Genomic DNA, 22,496 nt, shown 5'->3' on the forward strand with positions numbered 1-22,496 from the left:
TAGAAAACTTACCACTTGTAAAGTGGTATCATTCATCATCTCAAATTTGAAAAAATAATTGTCAAATTTCTTTGTGTTAACTGATTCAGCAACATTATTATATTTTCTAGCAAGTCAAGAATATATTCATAAGACACATTTTAAATAAACACCTATCATACATATATACTGACATTCCAATCAACGACAAACCACATAAACAATATATATCAGTAATCCCATTAAATTCATATAACTTCATGATATTATAGTCATTTTAGTTTGTGTAAGTATATCCTATGCCATTTGCATAACAAAAAATTACCTAACATGTGTTTCTCAGAATGTATTACCATTGTTAAATGATGTATATCGCTGAATTTCTGAACTACTATATCTTAAGTAGAAACCTAATATTCTTAAGAATTTTGCCTAAATGAACACTGAAAAAGAGGAAGAAATTAACTCACCCAAGTTGTGAATAATTGCTTGCAGATTTTGCTAGTTTTGTCATTGACCTGGAATATGCCTCTTCTATTGTAGCTCTGTTGAATCAAATTTCCATATTAGAATATCTCTTAATTAGTGACCAAAAACATAACAGTTACCAAAATACAGTAACAATGAAGAAACAAAAAGACACTTCAAATTATATGCTAAAAATTATAGTATACAGTTCTAAATTTCTGGTCTATATGCCGTTTGTACACATATACTTTAAAAAGCTGGTTCAGAACTAAAATAACTTACATCACAGTAAGTTTTAATGAATTTACTTTTTTATTTTTAGTATCAATGGTTATTTGAACAGGAAAAACAAGAGTGTTGCTTCTTGTATTCATCTGTAAACTAATTCACTGTGATAAGTCATTTGTATTTAATACTTCCTTAATGTACTTAACATAATTTTGTTATTATTCAAAACTGAGATCCATATTTAAAAGAACAAGAAACTAATGGCAGTCATTTGCACACAACTAAATATGAACCAGCAGAAAGTCTGAGGTCCTGAATTTTGGAGCTTATTTTGTGATTAGGTCTAAAATATAAGTATTTCATACTAAAAAAATGTGTTTTATTTAACTGTTATTTAGTGGATCAGATTTTAGGCTTAAAAAATCCATTAAATATGGTTAAAAAACAAATTATTCTACAGATAAATAATCAATGAATGTTATAGTTTTACCTTTCCCATAATTACCCTGGTCCTTCTCAACAGTGCTAATTCCTTAATAGTGGAACATTCTGTCTTTTCATTTGACAGGTTAAACTTTCTGCCCTTATCTAAATCCATTTACACTGCTCTTACACCAATAAAGGCCCCAGTCCTAGCTACACTTAGATATCTGCATCACCGCAAAATCAGAATATCCAAACTAAGCTCATTTCTAAATTCTTCCCAAACTCAGCCCCTACCAAAAATAGTTAAATAAAAAAGAATTAGTAGCAGTAACTGCCTCTCACAGATAACACTGTGGTTTTTTCCTATTCTTCTAAACTTTTTGGTATTGTTTAAATAATGGTATATTATAAAAGTAATACTTTGATCACCTAAAAATCACTCAGAAAGAAATATCAGTATCTCAATTGTTGTTTAAGAGCAAAAAATAAACACACACACACACACACACACACACACACACACACACTTAAATTTCAAATAACAGTAATGTGAGTATGATACCAAAACCTCCTACTAAGGAAAATTAGAAAATCATGGAAAGGGGAAATAGTGACTTAAAAGCACCAGAGAACCAATCAAAGATAAGAATCAGAAGACCAAAATCCAAGAGAAAAATACTCCAAGAAGTGAGTCAGGAATGTGGGGCATCTTTATTCTTAGGGGCATCAAGAAGAGGTAGCTGAAAAGCTAAGAGTGAAAAAAAGCTTTCCACAGTCTCACGAGCAAGGAAAACAAACTTATAAAAATATGATAGGAAGCAGGGGAAATCCCATTCTATGAAGTTGGGGTAATAAATGCAATACTCTTCAAGTAAGGATGAACCATAGACAAGCATAGACAAGCACTCACAGGAATCACAAACCATCTCTTCAAATTCTGATGTTGGATTTTTGTATAGACATCTTATATACACTCAGAAAACCACTAAGCACATAAGGAAACAAGATAACATAAACAAACAGAAAAACAACAGAAACAAATTACCAGGATTCCAAATGCGAAGATGACAAAGCTTAGACTTTGAGTACATGTATTATGTTCAAGATCATACATAAATCAGATCAAGAATCTCAATAGAAACCTGAAAATCATTAAAAAGGACTAGAAGAGCCAGGCACGGTGGTACACACATATAATCCCTGCGGCTCAGCAGGCTGAGATAGGACAATCTCTAATTCAAAGCCTGTCTTAGCAATAGTGAGGTGATAAGCAACTCAATGAGAATCTGTCTCTAAACAAAATACAAAAAAAGGGTTGGAAATGTGGCTCATGCCTGAGTGCCCCTGGGTTCAATCTCTGGTACCCCACCACCACCAAAAAAAAAGGACTAGAAGAAAGATTGTCAAATTAGGGGGGAAAAAAACACACAAATTGAAATTCTGAAATATAAAATAACCAAAATTAATATCTCAAAGGATGAGATTTTAATTGTTATTTATTTTTTGGTACTAGGAATTGAACCTAGAGTGCTTAACCGCTAAGTCACATCCCCACCATTTTTTATATTTTATTCAGAGACAGGGTCTCGCTAAGTTACTTATGGCCTTGCCAAACTGCTGAGGCTGGCTTTGAACTTGCCGTCCTCCTGTCTCAGCTTCCCCAACCGCTGGGATTATAGGCATGCACCACTATACCTGGCTCAAATGATGAGATTGTTATAGCAGATTGATACATTGTAGTGAGAACTTGATAACTAGAAGACAGATAAGAAGAAATCTATCCCAGATTAAAGCTCAAAGACAAAAGAAGAGGAAATAGAGAGTCTAACATATGAAGAAACAAAGAATGGGTAAGAAGAAATACTGAAAGAAATAATGACGGAGAATTTTCCAAAGCTGACAAAAGCTATAAAATTACAGATCTAAATAACACAACAAACCTAAAAGCATGAATTAAAAAAAGGTTGGAGATATGGCTCAATGGCAAGTGCACTTAGCATACATGAGGGTCCTGGGTTCAATCCTCAGCACCACAAAAGAATGAAGAAAAAAAAAAGGCAATCAACACTTAGTTATATCATAGTAAAACTGCTGAAAACCAAAGACTAAAAAACAAAATCAGTCAAACATTGTCAACCAACAAATGTCACTTTCAAAGGAGCAATAGCTAGACTAACTGCTAACATTTCGCAGCAGATAATGAAATGATTTTCAAAGATTTGTTTTAAAAAAGGAATCTGCCAATTAGAATTCTATATTCAGCAAAATATAAATGAAAGTAAATTCCTAAGGCAATAATTGAACTAGGTGATGAACATCAACAATCATTAACATCACAAAACAGATATAATTGGATGTTACATTCCTAGGATGGAGAATGGTACACACCTCTGATAGAGTATGCACCACCACCTATTATGTATTCTGCTCAAAATACTAAGTGTAATTTGTTCAAGATGCTAGATGCAAATAATCTATAGGAAATATAAAGGTAAGTAAAAATGTTAAGTAAAGTCATTACATATTACCAGAAGTGGGACACTAAGTAGTATACTCTGACTTATTTAACAACAAAAAGAAAATAAGAGACCTGAAAAAGAAACAAACCAAAAAAGACATCAACCAGGTATAATATAGAGATCTTGCTAGGATACTAATTAGAAGACATCAACGACATATGTGCATATGTGTATGTATATGTACATAAGCATTGTGTATGTTCATAGCAACTAAGGAAAACTGAGCACTCACTGTATATTCAGTGATACTAAGGAATTAATACTACATTTTTAGATAGGAAATGCTGTGCTTTTTAAAGGCTTTTCTAAAGATACATCTGAAATGCAAATGGATGAAATGTAACATTTCTGAATCTGATACTGAATTTATAACAATTTAGTAGCAGTGATATGGATCAGGTGGAACAAGAATGACCATGATTTGATAACAAGAATAGCCATGTTGAGGCTGGGTAATTGCTACATGGAAGTTCCTTACATTAAGAACTTCTGTACAGTTCTGTATGTGTTCAAAAGCATTTTAAATGATGATAAAGATATTATTACACTAACAAAAATTGAGAATTTATCAGCAAATCCATATCAACTAGAATTTTAAAAAGACGTATTTAACACAAAAGAAAAATTATCCAAGTATTTAAAAAAAAAAAATATATATATATATATATATTTAGTTGTAGATGGATACAATGACACTAATTACTTTATTTATTTTTATGTGGTGCTGAGGATCAAACTCAGTGTCTCATGTGTGCTAGGCAAGCACTCTACCATTGAGCCACAACCCCAACCTCAAGATAAAGTAATTTTAACAAATTTCACTAATAACTGTATGAGAATAATAAAAATAAAGAGCATTTTTTTGTGTGTGAATGGGCCATAAAACCTAAATAATAAATTACATGACTCAAATTAACTAAAGACTGGAAAATTTTTAAATAATCATTAATTCTGTTGGACAAATAATGTGATTTTTAAGTCCAGAAAGCCACCTTAAACAAAAATGTCATGCTGAGCACTGTGGCACACACCTATAATCCCAGTGACTCAGGTTGCTGAAGCAGAAGGATCACAAGTTTGAGATCAGCCTCAGCAAATTAAAGAGGCCCTCAGCAACTTACCAGGACCTGTCTCAAAATAAAAAATAAAAAGGGCTGAGGATGTAGCTCAGTGGTAAGGTACCCCTTTCACCAATAGGTCATTCAACATAAAAATCAATAAAAATATTTCCAATCTAAATAATACTATAAATCAACTAGACTTAACAAACAAACATCTACAAAATGACCCCCAGAACAGCTGAATTCACTTTTTCCTTAGCAGCTCATGGAACCTTTTCCACAATATACCATATACTAAGTCACAACCTAAGTCTTAGCAAATACAAAAAACTGGTATAATCCTATGCATTTTATAAAATCATAATGGAATGAAATTAGAAATCAACAGGAATAAAAATTATAGAAACCACATAAACACATGAAGATTGAACAGTACTCTTTTAAATGAGGAGTGGATTCTAAATGAAAGAAGAAAGCAATAAATTCTTTTTTTTTCTTTTATTTTTTAATATTTATTTATTTATTTTTTAGTTTTCAGTGGACACAACATCTTTGTTTGTATGTGGTGCTGAGGATCGAACCCGGGCCGCACGCATGCCAGGCGAGCGTGCTACCACTTGAGCCACATCCCCAGCCTCAAAAGCAATAAATTCTTAGATTCAAATGAGAACAGAGATACAAAAAATAAAGTTCTCTAGGACAGTATAAGGCAGTTCTAGGAGAAAAGTTTATTGCATTAAGTGCCTACACTTAAAAAAAACAAAGATACCAAATAATCTAATATTATACACCTCAGGGTCCTAGAAAAAGAAAAACAAACTAATTCCAAAATGAGTAAAAGATAGGAAATAATTAAGAAGGAAATAAATAAGATCAAAAACAAAATAAATGAAATTGAGAACAATATTTTATCCTATAATATTTCTAAATCTTTTATTGCATCACTTTTGCTAACATATCCAATGAAAAATGCATAAATATTATGTTAAGCATTAATTTGCAAACCAAGTATTTAACAATGTCTCTCCAAACCATTATTCAGCCCTCAGGTATGTAGATGATTAAAAAAAAATACTCCTCTAAAATATAATTATAGGTAGGCTGGATGGCACACACTATAACCCCAGGTACTCAGGAGGCTAAGGCAGGAAGATTGCAAGTTTGAGGCCAACCTCAGCAACTTACCAAGACCCAGTCTCAGAACTAAAATAAAATAAAGGGGTGGGGATGTAGCTAAGATGTAAAGTGCCCCTGCATTCAATCCCCTGTACTGCAAAAAGTAAATAAAAAGACATAACATTCATAAATATATATACACAAATATACATATAGTTACAGTATACTTATATACATATAGTTACAGTATACTTTTTAAAAGTGTCCATTGATTATTCTAAACCCTACCAAATTTTGTCCAATTATTTATATTCTATAATTCAAATTGATAATTGTTTAACAAATTACTTATAACAAATACATACCTTTCTCTTACAAAATCTGCTAGTTCTTTTGTTGATATCTGTCCATGTTTCATATTATGGTAGAGAACATCAAAGCCACTATTTTTTTCTCCCTAAAATTCAAAGATATTTAATATTTAGCTTATAGATATTTAGTTTAACAAAAGAGAAAGAGGTAAAAAATGACTGGAGAATACAATAACTCTAGACTACATAAATATTATTCTTATCTTACAAATCTTATGCTCTGGTAAGTTGTTTTTCCTCAATTTAACCACTATCATTCACAGTATGATTTTAAACTGTTATCAATGCAATTCTACATGCTTTGATAAATGTAATTTACTATATATACACATATAGATATACACACACATATGCTCATATTCCATAATCACCCATAATGGTATAATTAATGAACATAAGTCTGAAATTTTAACATACAGCATTACGTTAGAAAATATCAGCAACAGACCTTTTAAAATCCCCTTTCAGTTCTTTTGAGACATACTAAGAAACTAACTCAAGAATTTGTGCTTTAGAACAACTAAATCTTGACCTGAGTCAAGATGCCATAGTATTTTTTCATCATATAAGCATTAGAAACCAGAAAAACAAATACTTTACAATTCCTATTCTAAACCCTTTAGTAAACTTGAGAGAGCTTGAAAAGAATAAAATTTTAAGAAAAGAGAAGAAACCGGCTATTTTCTTAGTCTTCAACTAATTAGAATAACAGAATCAGATCACTACATTTTCCTAGAAAATCTTTCAACTAATTAGAATAACATAATCAGATCACTACACTTTATTGCTGTGTAATTGTATAAATACTAAATTAGTAAATCACGACAAAGAAAACATGAGAAATGTCAATCTAATCTGTGAAATAAAAGACCACTAATAAACTAAACAACTCTCTTTAACAGGTTTATTTTTCTTCAGTGCCAAATGTACTAAATTTTACTATTTTATTGATATTAAGTAAAATTTAGTAAATTTAGTATTCAATAGAGTAAAATTAATATAATAACAGTAATATACCTTAGGAAACAATATTAGCTACTCCAATCCTCAGTTTTGTTTTGTTTTTTTAACTTAGGGATTTTCTAAAATAACATCATTTATTTATTTGTTTTTATGTGGTGCTGAGGATTAAACCCAGTGCCTCACACATGCTAGCCAAGCACTCTACCACTGAGCCACAAACCCAGCCCCTCAGTTCTTAACTGAGAAAGAACATTTTTCCTAATAGGGATCATGATGCACAAGGAACCTCCTTCAAAGGCACTACACATAAACACCTTGCCTGATTACAAATCCATTTGTTATTTCTTCTATTTGGAAATTCATTCATGTCCAGGTCAAAAAATACAGTGAGTCAGACTACTGAGCACACAAGAGAATTAAATTACCTTCAGAATCTGTATTCTGATTAAGAAGCCCTTGAAGAAGTAAGTTATTTATTAAGAAATTCAGATATCTAGATAGCATATTATTCAGGAATTCCCAGTAGAAGGGGCATTCCTTTTCTCTAATACAATTTCACAAACTTATTAACAGATATTTATTGATCATGAACATTTTCTTTGAAACAAATTAAGCAATAACTTAAATACTTCAAATGAATATGTTATTTAGATATTACACACATATATAGACACACACATATATACCTCCATAAAGATAAATATATTTGCATATATATATATATATATATATATATATATATATATCCTTTTATTAAAAACTTCAGGGCTGGGGTGTGGCAGCTCAGTGGTAGAGCACTTGCCTTGCATGCATGGGGCACTGGGTTCTATCCTAAGCAACACATAAATAAATAAAATAAAGGTATTTTATCTACAACTTAAAAAAAAAAAACTTCGAAGTTGAGGTGATTAACAAAGAACCTAGATTTTACTGTCAACATGTCAAAAACTTACTGTAAAGCCTGAATAAGAGATGACAGTATATTAAATACACATATTTCAAAATCAATTTTATAATATTTTGTTGTTTCCCCAAAGAAACCCACACCCAAGTGGCTACATTTTTAAGTGTAGGTATGTACATCAGTATCCATCAAGCTTATTTTCAGCGGGCTTATTTGTTAATTTGATCAGTACTTGTGAATTAAGCACATACATGTCCACAAAGAAATTTGTACGTGAATGTTCGTAGCAGTATTATTCACAATAACTAAATAGTGGAAATAATCCAAATGTCTATCAACTGATGAGCAGATAAAAACAAAGTGATATACCTATACAATGGAATATTATTGGGTCATAAAAAAAGAATGAAGTAGGCCAGGTGCAGTGGTGCACACCTGTAGTCCCAGCAATTTGAGAGGCTGAGGCAGGCAGATCACAAGTTCAAGGCCAGCCTCAGCAAATTAGCGAGGCCGTAGCTAATTTAGCAAGACCCTATCTCAAAAAATTTTTTTTAATAAAATGAAATAAAAGAGCTGAGGATGTGGCTCGATGGTTGCTGGGTTCAACGCCTGGTACCAAAAAAAGGGGGGGGGAATGTGGAAGATAAAGTATTGTTACATTCTCCAACACTGAGGAAACTTGGAAAACATTACATTAAGTGAAAGATACAGTTGTCAAAAGACCACATACTATTACAATTTCATTCATATCAAAGCGCAGAACAGGGAAATACACATAGACAGAAAATAGAGAAATGGATTGCTTGAAGGTAGGAAAGTAAGGTAGGGGATGAATGATAAAGGTTACAGAGGTTTCTCCTTAAAGTGATGAAAATGCTCTAAAATTGTATTTGATGATGGCTGCACATATCAATGAATATTACCAAAAAATAATGAACTGAATTTTATTTCTATTTCTATTGTATTACTGGGGATCCAACACAGGCTCTACCACTGAGCTCCAACCCCCAGTCTGAATTGTACATATTCAAGGAGTGAATTATAAGGCATATAAAAAAATACCTCAATAAAATTATTTTTAAAAAGTGAATACATGTTTTTTTATATGTTTCCCTTCCTAAGTTCTTGTGTTAAGAGCTAACAAAACTCTGGAAGAATTCAGCTTATCCTTCTTAATCAAAAAATTCTTGCAGAGCAATTTTTATTATTAACTGGCAAAAACAGCTATCAATACCTTTGCTGGTCCAAAGAAGAAAATTACAATGAAGGTTCAAACTTAGATGGGATCTCTTATCAGTTGATCACAAAAGCATTTTACAAAAAGTAGTACTCTGATTGAATGTCCACTAGCTATAACCTAGGGTAAATCAAATCTTATTATAATCCAATACAAACGAGTATTAAACATCTTTGCAAATTGGGTTGGGAGTGAAGCTCAATGCTATAACACTCGCCTACCATGCGTAAGGTCCTAGGTTCACAGTCCCCAACACTAAACAATCAAAATCTCTGTAAATGATTTTTAACATGAAAAAGAAAAAAAAAGGAATAGTAATTTCAGCATCCTTGGAAGATTATAAATTCAGAATCATGTAAGCCCTTTAAAAGAACAAATTTCTTGGGGCCTGGATTGTGGCTCAGTGGCAGAGTGCTTGCCTAGCATGTAAGGCACTGTGTTTGATCCCTAGCACCACATAAAAATAAACTAAAAATAAAGGTATTGTGTCCATCTACAACTAAAAAAAAAAAAATGTTTTAAAAAACAACAAATTTCTTGGTACCTATCTTTTTCCTCTTCCTGCTCTAATTAAGATGATTTCAGTTAACAGTTTGATGTACATCAATCCAGATTCCTTTTTGCACAGGCAAGATGTTACTTTTAATATGAGAATGATATTATGTTATCATATCATTTTTGCACTTGTATTAACAACTAAACTAAAATTTAGCTAAAAAGATAAGTTATAAATAAGTCATTAAAAATGTTTAAATTTGGGTTGGGGTTGCAGCTCAGAGGTAGAACATTTGCTTAGCATGTGTGAGGCACTGGGTTTGATCCTCAGCACCACATAAAAATAAATAAAGGTATTGTGTCCATCTACAACTAAAAATATTTTTTAAATGTTTAAGTTTTTTCCAGTCTAATACAGAAGTCACAAGTGAGGCATCCTTGAAATTTCTAATTAAAACATTTAAATAAGTCGTTAGGTCTACCTTTTGAAACCCAAAGACATTTTTTATTTAATTTGATAACAACTTTATACTTTAAAATAAATACATACAATAATGTAGCATATTTATTCTTTAAGAAAAAAGGATTTTGAAACTTGTCCTTCAACAAATTTTTTAAGGTCAATAGTAAGTTAAACACTAAAAATAAAACCTGGATATGCTTCACTTTTGATAACTGTAAGAATTGGAGGGCTGAGGCCATAACTCAGTGCTAGAGCGCTTGCCTTGCAAATGTAAGGCACTGGATTCGAGCTTCAGCACCACATAAAAAAATAAATTAGCAAACAAAGATACTGTGTGTCCATCTACAACTAAAAAAAATTTTTTTAAAAGAAGGTTTAGCTTTAGACTTTTTAAAAAAATTGGAAAACAGGCAGAAGATAGACTGTATACTGTATACTGAGTTCAAATGATGGATTCACTAAATTTCCTTTTTAATTTTTTTTTCTAATATCTTTATTTTATTTATTGTTATGTGGTGCTGAGGATCGAACCTAGCGCCTCGTACGTGCTGGGTGAGTGCTCTACCGCTGAGCTACAACCCCAGCCTCCTCCTTTTTAATTTAAAAAAAAAGCTTTTGGAGGGCTGGGGTTGTGGTTCAGTAGTGGAGCACTTGCCTAGCATGTGTGAGGCACTGCGTTCAATCCACATAAAAATAAATAAATAAAATCAAGATATTGTGTCCATCTACAACTTAAAAAATAAAAACTTTTGGAAGGGTGAGAGAAGGATAAATAGATGCCTCCAATAAAACATCATCAGTAATATGCCTAAACCATCCTTACATCCAAATCCTCTCAAAAATAAATAACTGGGACTCTCTCCATCTATGAGAGATGTGCCTTTATTTGTAAGCTTTGTCAAATAAACTCTCCTGTGTATCTCTACCTGGTCTTGGTCTTTGATTTCTCACTCACCATCTCCAGGTTCCTCGCTTTCCTTTCAGATACCATAGACAAATAAGGACTTTGCATCAAACAAGATGGCAAATTTCCTTTCCTAGGCAGTGACTGTTGACCAAAAGACTCAAAGAGAAAGAAAAATAAATACTGCCATTTGGGCCATGGATGTCTGCAAACCTGGAACCTGGTGGAGCATATGTTAAAAAGGGAATAAGAGCCAAGTGCTGAGGTAACCATCCAATCCCAGCTACTGAGGAGGATGAGGCAGGAGAATCACAAGTTTGAAGCCAGCCTCATCAATTTGGGTCTCACTAAGTTGGCAAGGCCAGTCTCCAGCATGCGATCCTTCTGACTCAGCCTCTCAACTCGCTGGAATTCTAGATATGTGCCATCCTATCAGGCAGGGCAGAAGGTTTTAAAGAGGACAAAGTCATCTAATTTACATTTTTCATTATTTTTAAGGATGGTAAGTGGCCTCAGGGTGCTGCCCAGGCTGGAGTACAGCCGCTGTTCACAGACAGGATCCCACTACTGATCCACAGTACACTGTAAGCTCCTACCTCAGCCTCTTGAAGAGCTGGGACTTCCAGGCAAGCCATACATACCAAGAAGGCTCTCGTTTTAAAAAGATATCTTTAAATGAGCTCTCAAGTCATAAAAATGTAACCAAAAGCATTGGGTTCTCCAATTAGTGGTCATAAATCTAATGAACACAATCAGAAGATAAAAGAATGCAGAAAGACTTATATGACCTGCAGTGAGCACCAGTTGTCTGTAAAGCTATGCTCTCCCTGAGGAAAGAAAGCATGGGGATTCTATTGGGGAGCTAATGCACATTTATTTAGGAAAGCATACATGGGGTGAGCAGGCACATTTCTGAGCATGCTCAGTTCAAGGCACAGTTCAACTGGAATGACAGTGGACACATTTCTGGGCATGCCCAGTGCAAGATCATGGAGTACATATGTGAAAGATGGCAGAAAGGATCACTTTGGGCTAAGCTCAAGTCAGGATCATAGGGTCAAGTTCAGATGCCTAAAAGAAGCAGTCAAGTGACTCGGTTTCTCAAAAAAGCTTTAGGTGAAACCCAAAGAAAGGATACTTTTAAGATACACCAAAAGATGGTGGAATACGATGGACATCATTACCCTTGGTACATGTGTGACTGCACATATGGTGTGATGCTACATGGTGTACTGCCTTACTCCCCTCGCCAGCAAGGAGGACATGACACAGGATTCTTCTCTCAGCAGTTTATTCAGGCCTTTAATTATGTGTCTCTGGAAGCTTCTCTTATTATTATTATTATTTATTATTATTATTATTATTATTATTATTACTACTACTGCTACTGCTACTTTTACCTCTGCCTCTACTTCTTCTACCCTACCACTACTACTTCACCCGAGCGCCCCAGCCTTGATAAAGCACATCAAGCCCCAATGCACAACTGCCACATGGATCTTTCTCATAGGGTGTTTTACAGCTACGTGCCAACTCTCCCAAAACAAGGAGTTGTTTATCATAAACCACAGCGGAGCCAGCGCCATCTTGTAATGGCGGCCACAGTTCACAGAAACGGCTCACCACAGTGTACAACTAGAGAAATGAAAAATTGTGCTGCATTTGTGTTCAATGAATCAAAATGCATCCAGCTATCATATATACCTAATTAGAATAAACAAATAAATTTATAAAGAAAAATGAAAAATAAAGAAATATCATCATTTCCTGCCCTATCTACATTTTCCTGTTACTACAGCTCTTACTGACATTTATTAGATAATTTTGGACAAGTCACTACAAAATATAACACCCATTTGTCCCAGCATCTCAGGTATCATATTTGCCCAATGTCCTATTTATAGGATGGCTTACATATGTAAAAGATACTATATTGTATCAGTGTTCTATTTATAGAACAATCTGTATTTTTCATTTTTAATAATAATAAAGGATACATACACTCTAGATCAGGATAACCAACCTATTTTAATATACCTATGTCAATTCTGTTGGAATACTCACAGAATTAGAAACTCGGTACCTAATGAGCTAATACATGTTGTCACTTTATCCAGTATTGTCCGAAAAACATCATGAAACATTTAACTGTCTAAAGATATTTTTTCTTAGATCAGCCCTTCTAGTAAAGAACCTTTAAAGATCCTTTTGATGGGAATTCAACAAATCTACAATGACAGTCCTCCCATGCCATTTTTGCCTTGAAAATTGCTAAGAGGAGGATACAACATATGAAAACAGTTTTTCTCTAAATAAACATGACATCACAAGTTATAACCTCTTCTAGTCAACATTTTGTTACATACTGAAATTTTCAGTCAGGATCTCTAAAAGTATTCTTCAGAGCCACTGCAAGATATTGTTGAAGCTGAAAAATAGTAATTAAAATATGTAGAAAAAGCAGTTTTCGGCAGTCAGAACTATTTGCTGAAGGTACAAAAGTGACTCACATTTGTTGGTTGACCAAAGGAAAGAAATTACATTTTTAAAACACTGCTTTTCTCACCCCTAGGTTACTCCTCCCTAATCTTTTTAATTATAACTCATCTCTTCCATTTAAATCCTTAAAGCTATCTAAATAGATACATATAGGGTTCAGAAAAAACAGCAGAAGCAAGCAGTGGTGAGATCATTTTTTAAATTTAGATTCTGAATTTTCTGTACTATTCTATAAACACAATAGTTATTATTACTTTCAAAATGAAAAGAAATTAATTTCAGCTTTCTCAACTCTTTATTCTTCCAGGAAACAGAAGAGCATTTTCTAAAGCTAGCACCTTGTTCACATCAGTACTTAACTCTAGTCCTCATAATTCATGATTGGGAAAAAATGGGCAGAATCTAAGTATCCAAAAGGGAATCAAAAATAACAGCCTATCCATTTCATGGAAACTTATGAAACTTCATGGAGTCACTGAAAATTTTCCAAAAAGCTAATCATATGAGAAAAATGCTTGATGATAGTATCATTTAAAAGTATCAAAATATAGGGCTAGGTTATGGCTCAGTGGTAGAGCACTTCCCTAGAACATGTGAGGCACCAAGGTTCAATTCTCAGCACCACGTAAAAAAAATAAATAAAGATATTGTGTCCATCTACCTCGTATGACTAAAAATATTTTTTAAAAAGTATCAAGACACAGAACTATACAGTATAAGTGATCTTGATTTTTCCATTTCTAAAGAAAATGATACGGTTAAAGGGAGAGGCTATAGGTAATTCTTATTCTGTATTTTTTTGGTGTTTTACCTATCAGTAGCAATAGATTAATTAAAAAGAAAATTGTACTTAAGTATTTGTTTCAACCAACTGAAAACTCTCATTCCTTTGGTTTAAAACCAATCACCACCAACTTGCTTTAATTATGTTATACGTTCCCCTTTTCTCTAAAATCAAGCAAACATTCTTGTCATAGATTCCATACTTTTATTCCTTCAATTCCATGAAGGAGCATAAATATCTTCTCAATTTCAACACACAGTTCACTAGTCACATCCCAATTTCATCTTTGTTGACTCTGGCCATTCTAGCAAGATTCTCTAGAACCCTACCCAATGATGTAAATCTAGCAGCGGCTGTGCTGATCTTTTTGTTTCTCCCACATCTGGCCAATTTATGCTTACTTTGTGGACAAGACTAATACTAAAATTCTTCCAACTCTAATATCCTTTAATTCTTCCACACTTAGAAAACTGAAAATCAAACCCTTATTCCCTTTCCTTTATAAATCCCTACGGCACCACATTTCCATTTGGATTTCTAAAGGTGCTTCTGTAAACTGTTTTAGAATTATGATATCAAGAGGATAATTTCAAGAGATAGTCCCATGAGTTGAAAAACTACTTTCAAATAGCTTATATTAATCAAATGTGCAGGATTTTCCCATCCTTTGCCTAAATAATTTAAGTAGTTCTGAAAGGATTAGAATGTCTAAGACTTAATGGGCAGGACTAGAAAAAACATCAAATTTTTATCCTTTCCAATATCAATATTCAAAAATCCTTCTTTATGCAGACTCACTATTGATTTTTTACTTCCAAATTTATTTTAAAATTTAGACAAAAATACAAAACAAACAAACCACCCCTAAGGGTCTCACAGTAAAATTTAGTGAAATCTAAAATTCTTTGACTTTAGAATGTCTACTTGTCAAGACTAATGGAAACAAATAAGATGAATCTATAGTCTGTATTTTCATAGTTTGTTGCAGTGAAGATTATTTGGGCATGGCTAACTAGCTAACAGTTATACAATAATACTTGTTTCATTTTTTGGTGAATGTTATTTGCCTGTATATACATAGATTATCTATGGAAAGCTATTAAGAAATTGGTAACAGTGACTTCCTTTACGGAGATCTTGATGGCAGGAGATTTTACACTATATTCCCTTTTGTACCTTTTAAAAATTAACCATGTAAAATGATTTGCAAATCTATTAACGGTAAATGCATATACCTGTGTGCATTTGTATTTAGTTTTAGTATACCACCTGATGGGATAGCATCCTAACCAGATATCCCAAACTGCAGTATTTGGCAATTTTTTCTCTTTTTTTAATATCTTCTTATTTATCTATTTATTTATTTATTTATTTATATGTGGTGCTGGGGATCAAACTCAGGGCCTCACATGTGCAAGGCAAGTGCTCTTCCACTGAGCTACAGCCCCAGTCCCTGATATTGGGAAATCTTAAGTAATAAAAAGACTACCTATATTCTGCATTCCTCTGGTCATCTCGACTAATTTTCTAAAGATATATATTTTAAAATTTTCATATAGATAAATAACCCCAAAGAACATGTGTATCAATGTCTCATTTAAAATACTAAATTCAAACTAGATAGTAAAGAAAAAATATAATAATGTTTTGCTCCAGGCATGGTAGCACACACCTGTAATCCCAACAGTTTGGGAGGCTGACACAGGTGGACTATAAATTCAAAGCCAGCCTCAGCAACTCAAGAGAGGCTCTAAGCAACCCTACCTCTAAATAAAATGTCGCTCAGTGGTTAAGTGCCCCTGAGTTCAATCCCTGGTACCTTATAATAAAATTATATATATACACATACACACACACACACACACACACACACACACACACAAACACACACACACACACATATATATATATATAAAATAATGTTTTGCATTTCAAAATCCTATTAATAGCAATTCCAGATTTTTCAAAACCATTTTCATCCTCCCAGCTTACCCATGTAATGATAGAATAAATGGTGGATATCTATAACCAAGTGCTCCAATTTGGCAATACCCATGAAGTAACAAACAAATGAAATGAGACTTCTATACTGGTTAAAAAGGGAAATGAGGAAAATTTCATATCTCATAATAAAAATACCTGAGATAACTTGTTTGTTAATTTTTTGCTGACTAGAAAAAGTCACCTAACTAAAAACTTCAGTTCGCTACAATGTGACATTTACTAAAGAATACTGAGTGTCTTTATGTAAATGCATCATATAGACTAGGATTACTACGTAAAATTAAGTTTATAAAGTATTTAACTCAAGCATATTGCCTATTTTTTCCTTTAAATAATGATTAGCTATGAAATTCATTTCTTTAATATTTTTACTGAGTTAATCTAGGTTTATATAAAATCATTAAGCCATTTTAATTACTATAAGTACAATATTAATATAACCTCAGAAAATATTGTAAACTAGTATTCAATTCTTTGAGAAAGGCACTAAATACAGAGTTACTTCACTGTAATATCAGTTAATAACCCTTGAAAGTTTACACATGATCTTTTGAAGGGTTAACAATTGCTTTTACACATTAAAGGCAATGGTGTGGATTTCTGGTATCAAAACTACTTTTGCTGTCCAATTTTAATAAAAGAGAAACATTTCAGCTTGATTATCAATAGCACTAGACTTCATGGCAACTGACTTATCAGCAATAAAACATCTGCTATGCAGGAAGTTTTGAATACCTTTTTTTTTTCTTCAAAGCCTGGTATTAAGTAAAGAAATTTTTAATTTAGCAGATAGTTTTAGTTAAGAAAAACTATAAAGAGTAAGGAAGAGGGCTGGGGATATAGCACAGTAGCACAGCGCTTGCCTAGCATGTGTGAGGCACTGGGTTCAATCCTCAGCATCACATAAAAATTTTAAAAAAATAAAATAAGGGCATTCTGTCCATCTACAACTTCAAAAAAAAAAATTAAAGAAAGAATAAGGAAGAATGTGCTGATTTTAAACAAGTTTGAACTTAGTTTCAGTCTTTCAAAATTTCCACTAACAGAACACCACAACAAAAAAAAAGTTTGCCTTTATATGTGTAGGGTGAAGACAATCAATAGGCTGTCTGGTTAGAAACCTAAAACTTAAAAGGTTCCCCTTACCTCACACTAAAAAATTTACAAAAAATTTGGGCTGGGGTTGTAGCTCAGTAGTAGAGCTTGTCTAGCATATGTGAGGCACTGGGTTCACTCCTCAGCATCACATAAAAATAAATAAATTAAAAATAAAGTTACTGTGTCCATCTACAACTGAAGAAAAATATTTCTTAAAAAATGTAATGCCACTTTAAACGTGGAGGAGTGAAATTGATGCTGTAAATTCTCGATTTTATTTATTTATTTTAAAAGAGAGAGTGAGAGAGGAGAGAGAGAGAATTTTTTAATATTTATTTTTTAGTTTTCAGCGGACACAACATCTTTGTTTGTATGTGGTGCTGAGGATTGAACCCGGGCCGCACGCATGCCAGGCGAGCGCGCTACCGCTTGAGCCACATCCCCAGCCCTAATTTCTCAATTTTAAGGAATTATTTCATAAATGACCCTGAATTATGTAAATTTTTAAGTTTTTTTAAACATACTACTATCAAATTCCCAGAAGCTGGTTATTTAGTTAGTTCCTAGATTTTCCTAGCTCGTTTAGATTCCTCTAAAGTTTTTCAAGCTCCAATTTTGAGCTTCCAGCCTCAATTTCAGAATGGGAAATAAAATGAAATGCAGTCTATTTTACTATTTGTTCTCAACAGTGAAAACAGGCAAAGACTAAAACAAATTACATTTTCATTTCTCTCTAGATTTCAGATATTCACGTTTATTCACATTCCTAATAGGGACAAACTTTAGGGAACATCAAAAATATTACAAAAATATTCAGAAAATAGCTACAAACTGGGCTGGAGTGTAGAGTGGTAGAGTGCTTGCATAGCATGCATTACGCCCTGGGTTCAATTTTCAGCATAGAAAAATGTTTTTTTAAATAGCCACAAACAAGGCTACGTTCAAAACTTAATTAACAGAAAACAAAATATAACTTTAAAATGTTAAAATACAATTGAAACTATGTTAGCAAACTTAAAAACATTAATGCATCAAAAATATGCAAAACATTAAAAAGAACAATGTTTTAAACAATCATATATTTAGAAAAGTGTTTCCAGGCCAGGTATGGTGGCTCACATTTGTAATCCAGCAACTCAGGGGGCTGAGACAGAAGGATCACAAGTTCAAAACCAGCATCAGCAACTAGCAAGGCCCTAAGCAACTTAGCAAGATCCTGTCTCAAAAAAAAAAAAAAAAATTAAAAAGGGTTAGAGATATGTCTCAGTGGTTAAGTGTCCCTGCATTCAATCCCTAATACAAAAAAAAAAAAAAAAATTTTAGAGTTGGAGATTCAGCTCAATGATAGCATGCATGAGGTCCTGGTTAATCCTCATCATAGCAAAAAAAGGTGGGGTGGGCTGGGGGAATTTTCCCTGTCTTTTCCTAGACAATAAACCACAAAGATTTCAGTGAGAAGGGACGGGCTTCTCCTACAAAGGCCAGGAAACAGTACTGATAGCTGTCTCTCTGTGTGTGTGTGTGTGTGTGTGTGTGTGTGTCTGACTGACTGTCTCTCCCCGCCCCCATATAATAGTAATATGCCTAGAATGTTGGGATCTCCAAGGTCAGAACTCTAAAGGTAAGGACCCTGGTTGATGAATTTGCTTTTAACTTAAAAAATAAACAAATAAATGCATAGGGTGATTTAAAAAAAAATGTATTCCTAAACTGCCACTGTAAAATTGACAGGCTAGTCCTAAAATTCATATAGAAATGCAAGGGACTTAGAATAGACAAAATAGGGCTGGGGATGTGGCTCAAGCGGTAGCGCGCTTGCCTGGCTTGCGTGCAGCTCGGGTTGGATCCTCAGCACCACATACCAACAAAGATGTTGTGTCCGCCGAGAACTAAAAAATAAATATTAAAAAAATTCTCTCTCTCTCTCTCTCTCTCTCTCTCTCTCTCTCTCTCTCCTCTCTCACTCTCTCTTTAAAAAAAAAATTAAGAAAAAATAGACAAAATAATCTTCAAAAAAAACGAAGGAAAAAAACCAGAATACTTTCATTTCCTAACCCCAAACTTATTATACTAAGTTACAGTAGTCAAAACACTGTGATAGTGGCTGGTATAAGGATAAACAACGAAATAAAATTAAAAATACAAAAGTAAACATGTACATCTATACTACACGATGTTTCACAAGAGTGCAATTTAATAGAGAAAAAAAGAGAGAGAGACTTTTCAATAAATGGTGCTGGAATTGGGTATCTACATGCAAAAAACTTAAGTTGTACCCATTCCTTGCACCACACACAAAATTTAACTTCCAATGAATCACATACCTAAAATGACCTAAAACTATAAAACGTTTACAAAGAAAACCCAGGAGTAAATTTTGAATTAAGCAAAGGCTTCTTAGATACAACAACAAAAGCACAGGTGATAGAAAAGTAAATAAATCAGAACTTACCAAGATTTCATCAAAATTAAAATTATGTGCTGCAAAGGCTGTTTATCAAGATAGTCCACAGAATGAGAAAAATACTTTCAAAACATATATCTGGGGCTGGGGTTTTGGCTCAGTGGCAGAGCGCTTGCCTCACAGGTGTGGGGCGCTGGATTGATCCTCAACACCACATAAAATGATTAAATAAAAGTATTGTGTCAATCTACAACTAAAACAAAATTTAAAAATATATCTGATTAAAAAAAATGTGTATCCAGAATATAAAAAGAACTTATACAACCAAAAAACAAAGAGACAACTTGATTAGGATGTAAACAGGCAATTCTCCAAAGAACATACAAAAATGGAAATTAGCACATGAAAAGATGCTAACCGTCATTAGCCATAGAGAAATGCAAACCAAAACCACAATGAGATGCTACTTCACCTCTCCCCATTATAACTAAAAAGATAACAAGTGTGGATAACCATGTGAAAAACTGGAACCCTGAGACATTGCTGGTGGGATTGTAAAATGCTGCAGTCAGTTTGGAAAAGTTTGGCAGTCCCTTAAAATGTTAAATATAGAGTTACCATATGACCCAGCCATTCCATTCCCAAAAGAAATGAAAACATATGTTCACACAAAAACTTGCATAAAAAATGTTCATGGCAGCATTATTCATAATCACCAAAGTGAAAACCAAATGTCCATCACTGATGGATAGTAAAATGTAAAATTATCTGGCCATAAAAAATAATTAAGCACTAATACAATTTATGGAGGAACCTTCAAAACATTATGCTAAGTGAAAGAAGTCAGTCACAATAGTCCTATTTATATGATAGGTGAAGAACAAACAAACCTAGACAGGCAAAGAGTAGATCATTTGCCTAGAGCAGGACAAGGGGAAAATGACAAGTAAATGCTAATGGGTAAAGTGTTTCTTCTGATAAAATTCTTCTAAAATCAATTGTAGTGATGGTCTGCACAACTCTATGAAAATATGAAAAAGCATTGAACTGTACACTTTAAATAGGTGCACTGTTTGGAATGTGATTGTATCTAAATAAAGTAGTGTTAAAGGTAATGTTTAGTATGTACGCAGTGTGTGGAAAACAAGTAACATTCAAGACAAGTAACTACAATTGATTTGATTACTAAGCGAATCTATGCTTGAGACCCTTAGAATTAAGAATTTAACATACCCTCCTTGCAAACTGAGATATTACTCCTTGAAACATTTCTATCTTGGCCAAAATAGAATTAAAGTACTTGCAACTGTCAGGTCATTAAAATAAGATTCACTCAAAATACCTGAGTAAACATGTTTCTTTCCTGTACATGGCTGAACTGTGTACTTACTGCCCATTACAGCAAACAATAACTGCAGAAAAACACAGCACGGGGAGACAGAGAAGTCATTCTCAAAGAAGAAACTAATACTAAGTTGAGATATATGGACAGAATGAGGGAGGGGGGGAAAGAGGGCTAAGGGAAATCTCCATGCCTTTAAGCCCAGAGAGTTCATTTACATTAAATTCAACTTTCTTGAGCTTTGTGAACAGGCCTAGAGGCAAAGTCCCGGGCGCAGACCCACAATCCAAGCAGAACTGCGAGGCCAAGAGGAAGTGTGGATCCAGCCCAGCCCCGCATTGGCTTGCGTGTGGATACGGTGGGGGGCTGACGCGCTCAGACGCGGGCCTGCGGAGCGGGAAGGCAACGAGCCCCGGCGCTCCCCGGCGCGCGCGCAAGGCTCCGTGCCGGGCCTGTCCTCCGCGTCCGAGTACCGCGCACACCCCGCGCGGTGCGCGCCGGCGCCCGGAGCCTCAGATGGGGCCGGCTCCCGTCTCCCGCCCCATCCGGCGCTTTGTCCCGGCCCCGCCGGCGGTCGGCCCCTCTGTGTCCCAGCCGCGGCTCCCGGGCCCCACTGACAGTCCCCACGCTCAGGAAGGCTGCGAGCCTGGCGGTCCCCACCGGCCAGCGACCCGTCGCCCGCCGGACCTCAGCCAGGCGGGACCCGGGAGGCAGCGGTCCGAAGACGCTCGCCCTACCGGAGAAGCCGCCGCCGCCACCGCCCGAAGCGCACGCAGGCCGAGGTCGGGCGCCGAAAGCCTCGGACTCCGAAACCCACACTTGTTTCCAGCATCCCGCGCTTACCCAAAAATTCTCGACGAAATGCGCCATGACCATCGTGCCGCTGCCGCGCAGGGTTCTGCGTCCGCACCGGCCCGCCGCTGTGTAAACACGGACCCGGCCCCCACGGCGCCCCCGCCTTTCGCCGCGGCCGCCGCCTTCTTCCCAAAGACCAGCCCGCACCCTCCAGGGCGCATGCGCCACCTAGCGGCCGCCGCGGCGGGGCGAACTCCTAGACGCCGCGGCCTCGGAGCGCGCATGCGCCTCGGACCCCTGCCCGGGTTTGGTCGCCCTTTGCTCAGCCTGGCGCGGCCAGATTGAGTATTCTCTTGGGAATGGTGAAGAACTGGGTTCCTGAGGAGTCACCCGAAGACTGCCCTCGCCCTTTGCCGCGCAATGGGCTCTAGCCCGG

General features: G+C 35.0%; 1 protein-coding gene across 1 annotated transcript in view; it reads right to left on the reverse strand.

The window, feature by feature from the left end:
* Fcho2 (FCH and mu domain containing endocytic adaptor 2) overlaps nucleotides 1-22,283 on the reverse strand; it is a 126,413-nt gene extending 104,130 nt beyond the window's left edge. Inside the window, exons 1-3 of the mRNA XM_078043740.1 lie at nucleotides 22,109-22,283; nucleotides 6,163-6,254; nucleotides 450-524 (exon numbers count right to left, since the gene is read on the reverse strand). Coding sequence (XP_077899866.1) covers nucleotides 450-524; nucleotides 6,163-6,254; nucleotides 22,109-22,141 — 200 coding nt within the window. The 5' untranslated portion in view covers nucleotides 22,142-22,283. The remainder of the gene's footprint in view (nucleotides 1-449; nucleotides 525-6,162; nucleotides 6,255-22,108) is intronic.
* Between the last annotated feature and the right edge of the window lie 213 nt (nucleotides 22,284-22,496).

Source organism: Ictidomys tridecemlineatus, chromosome 1, assembly GCF_052094955.1.
Source record: "Ictidomys tridecemlineatus isolate mIctTri1 chromosome 1, mIctTri1.hap1, whole genome shotgun sequence".
Classification (NCBI taxonomy): Eukaryota; Metazoa; Chordata; class Mammalia; order Rodentia; family Sciuridae; genus Ictidomys; species Ictidomys tridecemlineatus.